At 42.9% G+C, this 12,331-nt stretch overlaps 1 protein-coding gene across 2 annotated transcripts in view; it reads left to right on the plus strand.

The window, feature by feature from the left end:
* The first annotated feature begins 470 nt into the window (after nt 1-470).
* TSPEAR (thrombospondin type laminin G domain and EAR repeats) overlaps nt 471-12,331 on the plus strand; it is a 143,234-nt gene continuing 131,373 nt past the window's right edge. Inside the window, exon 1 of one of the 2 annotated variants that reach the window (XM_088474137.1) lies at nt 471-1,076. In XM_088474137.1, the coding sequence (XP_088330263.1) occupies nt 983-1,076 (94 nt within the window). In that variant the 5' untranslated portion in view covers nt 471-982. The remainder of the gene's footprint in view (nt 1,077-12,331) is intronic. The other variant, XM_088474138.1, reaches the window with a different exon arrangement.

Raw genomic sequence — 12,331 nt, forward strand, 5'->3', positions numbered from 1 at the left:
ATGCGTGGAATTTGGGACTTGTACAAATGAATAACATTAAAAACAAGTTACATGAAAGCTGTAGATTTACATTTTTTAAATTTACCTGCATACAGTATAATCACCTGCCTAGTACTTCAGTAATTAGATGCTACATCAGTCATAAAATGTTTTTTTTGTTTGTCTTCCAAGGTATAATTAGGATATAAAGTACATACTGACAAGGACAAGAAATAGAAAGTTCATTCTTATAAGTAGAAGTATTAATCTAAGGTTAGCAGTGTATTACTACATATATCATCATCATATATATATAAATGATATCCATACTTTACAAAATGTGTCAACAGGGCAAAAGTAGCATTCCTTCTGCACCTGAAGCACTTGCTGTATCCACACACTCAGGTGTTTTGTCCTGGCTCCGCCTATGCGTGTAATATATGCTTTGTAAAGAGTAGAGTCATAGAGTATACAGTGGGAAATTCCTTCACCTGGGGAGGGTTGGGCAAAAGATGAAAAGATCCTAAAGAGGAGAAAATGACTGGGAACTCATTTAAATGTCTGGATATTTGGCTTGTCCCTGAAAACTCACCTGCTCATCCCTCAAACACACACACAGCAGCTCACCTGCTGCATCCTGATCAAACAGCTCCTAAGCCTCTGCCTTAGTTTGCCAGCTGTAGACTTTAAACTTGCAGCCAAATAAAGAAAGTAATACCGGGGGATGATCGGAACAAGACGCCCATCAAACGATAGTCCCGCTGTTTAAGATTTGGGTGCGAACGATGGAATTCTTAATCCAGTGACAGTGCACAATCTTTTTCACAATATGAGGAGCATTTGACCAGGGATCATAGGACACATTTTGGTGGGCCATGAGGACTTGGGTGCTGTTTCTAAGCTGAGTGCGAGTTTTAGGATAAAAAGAAAAGAAAAAGGAAAAAACAGCTAAATAACAGATTTGTGAATATTACATGGACCCCAAGGCGGAGAAGGTCCTCTAATGTCTGCCTTGCTGTTGGTCTGTGCTTGGATTCTCGTGAGCAGGACTCAGGTTGCCCCGACCATTGGCCTGAAATCATGGACGCCGTGCACAGGTAGGAAACCAAAAAGCCCCCGTGATATCTGCCTTGCCTGTATTGACATTTGTTTCCACTTTAATGGGAGGCATCCACTACAAGATCTGAAAACGACTGCACGATTACGACATTGTAATTGTGCAGTCGTTTGTCAGTCGTGTGATGTGCCTGCACTGAACGAGTAGACGTTCAGTGCAGGGTCATCCATCATCTGGAAACATGCTGAGCCTGACGATATCGTCAGGTTGACCAGCATGTTTGGACGACGATAGATGTCTAAAAGACCAAATTTTCAAACGATGATCGAACGATTTTATCGTTATCGTTCAATTGTTCAACTTTATCGTCTAGTGGATACCCCCCTTTGGATGTGCGTTACAGGTTCTCATTAATGTCAACTTTTGACACCTGTACATTATAGGTGGTTGTTATGGAGCATACACACGGTCAGATGAACGATTTGAACGATTTTACCAAAGATTTGAATGATTTTTGACTGCATGAAAATGAATGGAATCGTCCAAGTCTGACTGCAAACACATCAGATGTCAGATATATATGACCATCGGGAACGCTCATCATTCAAATCATTCATCTGACAGATATGTCAGATTTTCCTTCAGATATGAACGATTGAACGATTTTTTAAATTATCGTTCAGATCTGAAGAAAAATCTGACCGTGTGTATGCACCATTAAACATAAAAGTAAAGGTGCTAAATGCAAAATTAAATAAAAAAAAAAAAAAAAGTTTCAAAGGTCACAGTAATAAAATAGACTCCCTCCCATCTAAAGATCTTCAGGGAATTATTAGTAAAGCCTTCGTAATTGCTAACGCCTATAAATCAATATCGAATCTAAATTTTGAATAATTTTTGGGGAAATTGCACTTCGGTAGTATATTTTTGAGTAATATATTAGTTAGCCCTTTTTGGAAGCAAAATAAACTGCTGTATTATGCATATATAAATGGGGACCCAATCGTGTCTGTGTATATATATCATTGATTCTGCTGATACCAAGATGTATTATTTTTCATTTGATTTACTGTGATAAAATTATTAATATTATAAAATTACAGCCATCTTCTTTCTATGGGGGGTGTAAATGATGTGGGACAGATATGTGGAGGTTTAAATGATTTTGAGAGGTTTGGTGAGGTGTAAATTATGTGGGACAGGTATGTGGAGATGTAATGATGTGGGGGACAGGTATGTGAGGTGTAAATGATGTGGGACAGGTATGTGGAGATGTAATGATGTGGGACAGGTATGTGAGGTGTAAATGATGTGGGGGACAGGTATGTGAGGTGTAAATGATGTGGGGGACAGGTATGTGAGGTGTAAATGATGTGGGGGACAGGTATGTGAGGTGTAAATGATGTGGGGGACAGGTATGTGAGGTGTAAATGATGTGGGGGACAGGTATGTGAGGTGTAATGATGTGGGACAGGTATGTGGAGATGTAATGATGTGTGGGACAGGTATGTGAGGTGTAATGATGTGGGACAGGTATGTGAGGTGTAAATGATGTGGGACAGGTATGTGAGATGTAATGATGTGGGACAGGTATGTGAGGTGTAAATGATGTGGGACAGGTATGTGAGGTGTAAATGATGTGGGACAGGTATGTGGAGATGTAATGATGGGGGACAGGTATGTGGAGGTGTAAATGATGGGGGACAGGTATGTGGAGATGTAATGATGTGGGACAGGTATGTGGAGGTTTAAATGATTGGGACAGGTTTGGTGAGGTGTAAATGACACGGGACAGGCGCGTGGAGGTGTAAATGATGTGGGACAGGTATATGTAGGTGTAAATGATGTGGGACAGGTATGTGGAATTTGAAATGATGGGGGACAGGGATGTGGAGGTGTAAATGATGGGGGACAGGGATGTGGAGGTGTAAATTATGGGGGACAGGTACATGGATGTGTAATTATGTTGCACAGGTATATGGAGGTGCTGTATTAATGGAGAAGGGGTTTCGAACTTGCAGATGAGAGGTTAAAGCGTTTATTCTGACTTCTCACAGACCTGTATAAAAAGTGCAAAAATCCTCCATTTCACACCTTTTAAAAACCACCAGCCTTGTATATGATCCTCCTATCTCCGGTGCCTATTTCTTGGGGTTCAGGGTGGTTTTCCCACTTTTTCATGCACTTCTTCCAGATCACATTTTGTAGAAAAGTCACACGACTACCGCAAATTGGCATTTCTAATTGGATCCCACATTTCTTGGATGCGTACATTCGTGAAATGTATGCGTGTTTCATGACACAAACTTGCATTTGTAAACTCGCATCTAAATGGATTGAGCCCTATGTCCAAAAAAATACAGTTTTTGCTCCTGCTAACACACACGACACGACTTTATACAGTGATAAAACAAGGGCTTGCTCTGATATAAAACAATGTTATGATTCTAATTTGTTAAGGTGCATACACACACACGATTTTTTGAACGATTATCATTAAACGATATCGTTTAACGATAATCGTTTGTAAAAATCGTTCACTTTCTGAGTCAAACTATGAACAATTTTCGTTTATGCGCGTTCACGTTTGTAGTTTGTAGTTCAGTCTGACTTGTCAACTCAACGATTTTCAGTAAGGGAATATGCAAAAATCGTTTGTAGTTCTAATAAATCGTTCATTACATTTAAATGAACAACTTTAGTAAACGATTTTAGTTCATTTTTTTCAAGGTAGAAAATCGTTTACTAAAATCGTTCATTAACTAAATCGTTGTGTGTGTGTGCGTGTATGCAGCTTTATTCTACTTCAATACAGAACATAGAGCCTAATTCAGTACGGATCGCAACTGCGATTGCAATAGCAATTATGCAGCAGTCTCACTGCGATCGTATGCTAATCCTCTGCGATTGCTATCCCATTGCAGCCTAACATAAGGACGCCCACCTTACCTTACACACATCTGTAATACTTAGCAATACTGCAAAACCATCGGTAACATCGAGTACCATCGTAGCCTCACGCACACTTGCACAAGGTCAGACTTTAATCAGAAATTGCTTACCTTCCGGTATGCAGTGAACTCAGGCTGCGTATGGCATCGCAGTGAATAATTTATGCACACCCCTGCAACAGTGTCCAAACGCCCTGGCACACCTGAGTTATACCGACCACCTCTCCCATCACCACCCCCAAATGGTACTTCCTGTCAATCACTCTGCGATGGGTCTGCGTAGCCATGCGCAGAACTCAACAATCGGCCGTCTGCACGCGTAATTGCAGTTGCAATCGGTAATGAATCAGACCTATAGCTGGGAAATAGAATGTTAGTAAAATACCCAAATTTCTGCAGTGAGGACACACACACAACAAAGGTGCTTAGTTATTCAGCTTGTCTGAGGCAGCCATTGAAATAACATCACTATTAGTCACTAATACAAACTATCAAAAATGTCTTGTATGCACTTCAAGAAAACATAAATACATAGTAAAGTAATTACTAGACTTTTTTGTACATTACCTACTAGCTATGTCAAAATTTAGACATTTACATTAAGGAAATAGGGGATTTTATTTTTAAATATATTCCCTTCATTCTCCTGCTCCGAAAAACTTATTGTCGGAGAATGTTGCCCGAGGTTATCCCATTATAGGCACAGCCCTTACAGCCAATCAGGAGAGGCCAGTTAGTGCAGCTGAGGTGACAGCAGAGAGTATCAGCAGTGGTATCGCTGTCTATGCGAGTGAAACCAACTAGGGCACTAGACACTTATTATCACCCCTTAACCATGAAGTATAATGATAGTGTCCACACCTGGGATTCAGGCTATAGTGAATTTGCAGCAGAAACACAGCACATACTAATCATGTAGAGAAGCTATAGGTGTAGACAAAGTTTACTGTTCTGCAGCATATAAAGGAGGCGTGGGTCAATGGTGTGTCCTCATCTGTCACATTCTGCTGTGTGAACAAGTTGTGTGCGTTGTGTTGCAGGTCGGTCAAGTAATGATACATTGTGTTAGATTTATTCAATTGCTACTTTCTAACCAACAGCTAAACCCAGGATATAAACCATAGTTGTGACTGCGTAGTGATATAAGCCTGTAAAAGCAAAAGTTTTAAAGTCTGCAGATAAATGCAGCAAGAAACATTATCATTTTGTGTATCAGACACATTCACAGATTGTGATGTAACCTATAAGACAGGGGTCAGGGAACTTTTTTACCTTTTACCCCAAAATATATTTAGATACGCCGACGTTACCCCTTTGATTTTGAAAGGAAGGAAATCATATAGTAGTGCCCCCATAGTTATGCCCCTGTAGTAGTGCCCTCATATAATGCCCCTGTAGTAGTGCCCTCATATAATGCCCCTGTAGTAGTGCCCTCATATAATGCCCCTGTAGTAGTGCCCCCATATAATGCCCCTGTAGTAGTGCCCCCATATAATGCCCCTGTAGTAGTGCCCCCATATAATGCCCCTGCAGTGCCGCTTGTACAAAAAAAACACTTACCTTAATCCCTGCTCCTGCATCCGCCGCCATCCTGTCCGCCCGGCTGCTCCTCGGAACTATGGGAGAGATGTCATGACGTCTCTCCCATAGTGCGCATGGAGAGAGCCGGAAGCTGGAGTTCAGAAGAGAACTCCAGCCTCCAGCTAACGCGGCGCTGCAGGGAAGGAGCCGGGCGCCCGCTGGTAATAACATCTTAGCAGGCGTCCGTCTTGGAGTCTCCCTGCGGCACAGCCGGGCATGCATCTGAATCATTCTATATTATATATTGATTCATATGCATGCCCGTCTGTTACCCCCAGGAATTTCATTTTTACCCCATGTGGGGTCATTTACCCCAGTTCCCCAACCACTGCTCTAAGATGTTCTAACATGTGTTCATGTTCTTCTGTACACAGGGAAAGTGAGTGAAATTTGTATAAATAAAATTGGTTTTAATCCATGAATGATGCTTCTCTCACATTAGTTTTTATAAAAGATGCACATGTGTGTGTATCTATATACATGCCTCTCTATCTATCGATAGATAGATAGATAGATAGATAGATAGGGGCATTGGCGTAACTAGATGCATGCAACAAATATCTCTGAATTTCTATTACCATATAGTTTTCATGTGTTGTTGCAGGTACAATTTAGTGTGCTGGGGGATCTCTAGGGGATACTCCCCTTTCTGTTTAGTATGACCCCTCCCTTTCATGCACCTGAAGAGTACTGCCAAATTTATTTGAGCAGCCTCCATTTTATGTTTGCTGTTTTGAGAGGCATGAATGAGCTAGCATTTGGAGGGCATGCTGGCTCTTGTAGTGTTAATTGGAGTTCCCAGGGGTGACTCCCAGGTAAGCTGGCTCTCAATTTGGATGTATTTCTGTATGTGCCTTTATCATGAGGCCTTACAATAGATTATTACATGGCCTAGAGTCGGCACTGTTATCATACAGAGTAGGGACCACCAGTATCAGAGAAGCCATGAAGTGACCTGGCAACTTACTTGTACATGTACTTATAAATGCATGCAACAAATGTGTCTCAATTAATATTACCATATAGTTTTCATGTATTGTTGCAGGCACAATTTAGTGTGCTGGGGGATATCTAGGGGATACTCCCCTTTCTGTTTTTCTATTTAGTATGACCCCTCCCTTTCATGCACCTGAAGAGTATTGCCAAATTGATTTGAGCAGCTTCCATTTTATGTAACTACCATAGGTGCAAGGGGTGAAGCTGCTATGTTGCCCAGAGCTGAGCGGGGCCCATCTTCCTTGTCAAAGTTACATGTATTATATACATTTTTCACCAATGGGTGGTACATAGGGGCCCTTGCAAACTTTTGCTATGGGACCTGCAAATACCTAGTTGCGCCCCTGGAAATTAATAATATCCCAATGCAGCAAATCAAGTACTTTCTCCCTGACAAAAGTTTACATATAATATAACTGAATTATTATAATTTATTGTAAATCCAACTCCCTGAATCTCCTAGCCATTACTGTAACCTGGATTTTACCCTCTGACACCACTTCTCCTGCAGCTCTCTCCTCTGGGGGCCTCACCTTTTCCCACATCCCACGACCTGGGGGTCGCCATGGTGGTGGTGTTGGGGTCCTCCTATCCCCTGGTTACTCATACTAACCCATTACCTCTGAACCATACCTTACATTCTCTACATTCTGAAATTCCTGCTTTACGCCTCTTCCACCCAGTACACCTCAGAGTAGCTGTCATTTACCATCCCCCTGGCCCTCCCTCCAAGTTCCTTGACAACTTTGCTTCCTGGCTCCCTCACTTTCTCTCCTCAGACCTTCCCTCCATTATCCTAGGTGACTTCAATATTCCAATTGATATCCCACAGAATCCTCTGCCTCCAAACTCCTCACCCTCACATCTTCACTTGGTCTCTCCGAATGGACCTCCTCACCCTCCCATGTGAGTGGCCATTTGCTTGATCTGGTCTTCACTCACCGATGTGATCACTCCAATTCCCCTTTCCCACTTTCTGACCATCACCTGCTCTCTTTTAACCTGTCCCTCCCTCCTTCCCCCTTCTCTACCTCCAAAAGCCACCATCACTAAGCGTAACATTGACGCTATCGACACAGTTTCATTTTCTACCCTGCTTGACTCGTGTCTCTCTCTCTTTCTCTCTTTCTCTCTTTCTCTCTTTCTCTCTTTCTCTCTTTCTCTCTTCTCTCTCTTTCTCTCTCTTTTCTCTCTCTTTCTCTCTCTTTCTCTCTTCTCTCTTTCTCTCTCTTCTCTCTTCTCTCTCTTCTCCTCTTTCTCTCTTCTCTCTCTCTCTTTCTCTCTTTCTCTCTTTCTCTCTTTCTCTCTCTCTCTTTCTCTCTTTCTCTCTTTCTCTCTTTCTCTCTTTCCTCCGTCCTACTGTTCTTCTCTCTTTCTCTCCTCTTTCTCTCTTTCTCTCTCTTTCTCTCTTTTTCTCTCTCCTGCTATGGACTCTGTTGCTCCGGCGATCACTGCTCACACTCGCAGATCTACTCCTCAACCCTGGCATTCCAAATGCACCAGATACCTGCAAAAGAATTCACGAACCACCGAGCGACAGTGGAGAAGATCACGCTCTAAGGCAGATATTCTCCATTTCAAATTTATGCTCTCATCCTATAGTGCTGCTCTCTCCCTCTCTAAACAGTCATATTTCAAGATGCTCATCTCTCAGTCCTCTAATCCCCAGCGTTTCTTCACCACTTTCAACTCCTTCCTTCGCCCACCCCCTCCTCGTCTCCCCTCCTTGCTCTCTGCCCTTGACTTTGCTACCTACTTTACATCTAAAATTGATTCCATACGTCAGGACATCATATCCAACCAGTCCCCCAGCTCTCCACCTCCTCCTTTCCCAGATCACCCCTCCCAATCAACTTTATCAACTCTAACATCCTTCTCCCCTGTATCTGGAGAGGAAGTAATGGCCCTCATCCGGTCCTCCCCCCCCCCCCCCCCCCTTCCACCTTCCCCCATGATCCTATCCCCTCCCGCCTCCTCCTCTTCCTCTCTCTTTCTGCCTGCTCCCATCTTGCCCACCTCATTTAACCTCTCCCTCTCATCAGGCACTGTTCCGTATGCATTCAAGCATGCCCTTGTCTCCCCCATTCTTAAAAAACCTACCCTTGATCCTAACCTTCTTTCTAACTACCGACCCATCTCTCTCCTCCCTTTTGCCTCCAAACTCCTTGAGCAGATTGTCTACAAACGCTTTACCACTTTTCTTTCCTCCCCTCCCACTCCCTCCTTGACCCTTTTCAGTCCGGCTTCCATTCTCTCCACTCCACTGAAACTGCCCTCACGAAAGTCAGCAACGACCTCCTTGCTGCCAAATCCAAGGGCCACTACTCTCTTCTCATTCTCCTTGATCTCTCTGCTGCTTTTGACACTGTGGACCACCCTCTCCTGCTGCATATCCTTCACTCCCTTGGTCTATGTGACACTGCCCTCTCCTGGCTGTCATCCTACCTCTCTGACCGATCTTTCTCAGTTTCCTCTCATGACTCCTCTTCCCCCCACAGCCTCTTACAGTAGGTGTTCCCCAAGGTTCTGTTCTTGGACCTCTTCTATTCTCCCTCTATACTTCCTCTCTAGGTGAACTCATCAGCTCTTTTGACATCCATTATCATCTCTATGCTGATGATACTGAAATCTACATTTCCTCCCCTGATCTCTTCCCCTCTCTTCTGACTCGTATCTCCAACTGTCTCTCTGCCATCTCTTCCTGGATGTCCCAGCGATTTCTTAAACTTAATATGTCTAAGACAGAGCTGATCGTCTTCCCACCCTCCCACATAACCTCACTTCCCACTATTTCTTTATCAGTTGATGGTATAACTATCTCATCTAGCCCCAAAGTGCGCTGTCTTGGAGTTATCCTGGACTCTTCCCTCTCCTTTAAACCACACATTCAGAACCTCTCACAGTCCTGTCGTTTCCATCTCAAAAATATTTCTAAGATCAGACCCTATCTCACCCAGGATGCTACTAAAACCCTCATACACTCACTGGTCATCTCCAGATTGGACTACTGTAACCTCCTCCTATCTGGCCTCCCCAACTCCCATCTCTCTCCTCTCCAGTCTATCCTTAATGCTGCTGCACGGCTTATCTTCCTCTCCAAACGCTCTACATCTGCCTCCCCTCTCCTACAAGCCCTCCACTGGCTCCCCTTCCCTTTTAGAACCCAATTTAAGGTTCTCACGCTCACTTACAAAGCCCTCACCCAGTCTTCCCCCATATACATCTCTGATCTTATCTCCCTTCACTCTCCTCTCCGCTCTCTTCGTTCAACTAATGCATGCCGCCTTTCATGCCAGCTGATTACTTCCTCCCACTCCCGCCTCCAAGATTTTGCCCGCTCTGCTCCCCACCTCTGGAACTCTCTCCCACTCCCCATCAGACTCTCCACCTCTTTGTAATCCTTCAAACGGGCTCTCAAGACCCATTATTTCATCAAAGCCTTCCAGCTGTCATTCTAACTCCCTGATACATACACCTTCCTCCCCATCTGTGTCACCCCTGTTTGTCTTCCCCCTCCCCTTTTAGAATGTAAGCTCTTATGAGCAGGGCCCTCTAACCTCTTGTACTTCTCCCTACTTTAGTTTCATGTACTTCTTACTCACCACTAGGGCACCTAACACTTGGCTGCTTATGCTCTGTTGCTTATCTAGGTGTTATGGTCACTAATGTAGCCATATATATTATCCATGTCCTGTATTGTATTGTTCTGTAAGTCGCTTGTCTACAACTTGTTTATGTACTTTGTAAGGCGCTGCGGAACATTTGTGGCGCCATATAAATAAATGATGATAATAATAATTGTAAATTCCTGTGAGTGCCACCATCTTGTATGTATGTATGTAGACAATTAATTTTGATAGCATATATTTACTTTTTTGATATTATGTGTGCGTGTATTAAGGGGAAACAATCTGATACTAGAATGCTAGAAATCTTCAAAGCTGTAAAATGTTAGCAATGATATTTTAAAGCTATTTTATGACTCTAATAGGGTTCAGTCTGTGCTGTATGTGTTGCAGCCATGTTTGCCCAAATTTACAAATGTTGTCTAATTTGGGGACTTTACTTACAAGGTGCCATTGGTCATTAATACTGTTGCAGCAGGAAGATTCATTGCATGTGACCAGTTTAGCTCATTAAGCCCTACCATCGTTTCCCCCAGTAAATAGCCATTTATACGTAACAATATTGACTGGTATATGTGCAAAAGAAACAACTTCCGAGCCCAACTGCAGTGTTCTGTAAATTAGATCAATAACTGACTGTATTCCAGTGGATTGCAGGAAGTGTATATGGACTATTAGATCAGAGGTTCTCAACCCTCAAGTTTTCCCAACAGGCCATGTTTTCAGGATTTTTGTCTGTGGAAGCAAGAGGGGTAAGTATAATTACTTATACAGCAAAATAGATTAACTCACCTGTGTATGATTAAATAAATCCACAAAACATGACCAGTTACATACTTGCTTACTCTCACGGAAGGTGCAGGAAACTCTAGATTTTTCGGGTAGTCCACCGCACCACCAGAAGAGTATGTGGGTCTCCTACATCCGCCCAGTTCCTAGTGAAGTGGGCTGGATGGGAAGATAATACCGGGAATCACAGCTCAATAGGGAGGTTGTGGGGCTGCATGGATGTAAATGACATCATTTTAGTCCTATCCCCTCCCCACGGAGCCATGATTTACAGCATTTTACAGCAAAGGGGGAGGGACCTAATGACGTAAAGCGCCCAGTCCCTCCCCCCAAAGCGGTCATTTGTATGTCCAAGGCTTAGTTACTCCTATTTACAGGGCCGGTGCTACCATTAGGCAACCTTAGGCAGCCGCTTAAGGGCTCCAGCCACTGGAGGGCGCCGCTGAGTCCACAAAGAAAAAAAATGGCATAATTCATGGCTGAGTGGCATATAATGAATTTGGGGCACAGCTGTGTGGCATTATATGAATTTGCAGCAGTGTTATGAGGTGCATTATGATTTTGGTACCCTGCTGTGTGTAATATTCTATATGGTATATTATGAATTTGGTACACTGCTGTGTGGTATTTTATTTACAGTAACTGGGGAGACTGATGCGTGGCATATTATAAATTGGAGGGAGCAGGGGTGGTTGGTGAAATGTTACCTAGGGTGCCCGGAAACCTTGCATCGGCCCTGCCTATTTCTCCTTCATTGTATTCCTGGAATGCACCTGGGCAGTTGCCATATACCCTGCTCGCCTGTAAATGTGAATGATCCACTCATCGTAACTGTAAGCACAAGTTGCTTTTTTTTGGACGTAACCTGCTTGTTTTTTTTTTTTTCTTTTTATACTTTTTTATTTTATTTTATAGTTTTCTGAAAAGCTGCACTTCTTGCTTGGGGGCTACGATGAGGGTAGCAGGCAGCGTAAAGCTGCATACACACACACCGATTTCGTTACCAACGATTTTATGAACTGTTTTCTGTCAGATTATCTGTCAGATTTTTTTAAAGTGTAGAACAATTTTTTTGAACTACAAACGATTTTTGCATATTCCCTTCCTGAAAATCGTTGAGTTGGTCAGTCTGACTGAACTACAAACATGAACGCGCATGAACGATAATCGTTCATCGTTTTTACTCAAAGTGAACAATTTTTTCAACGATTGAACAATAAACGATATTGTTATCAATAATCGTTCTAAAATCGTTGTGTGTGTATGCACCTTTAGGGATACATATAAATAAATCTTGATATTGCGTAGGCGCTTGCATAAACAAGTGATCATATACAATCATGCAAACGAAG

This window comes from Taudactylus pleione, unplaced genomic scaffold (assembly GCF_031769625.1).
Source record: "Taudactylus pleione unplaced genomic scaffold, aTauple2 ptg000147l, whole genome shotgun sequence".
Taxonomy (NCBI): Eukaryota; Metazoa; Chordata; class Amphibia; order Anura; family Myobatrachidae; genus Taudactylus; species Taudactylus pleione.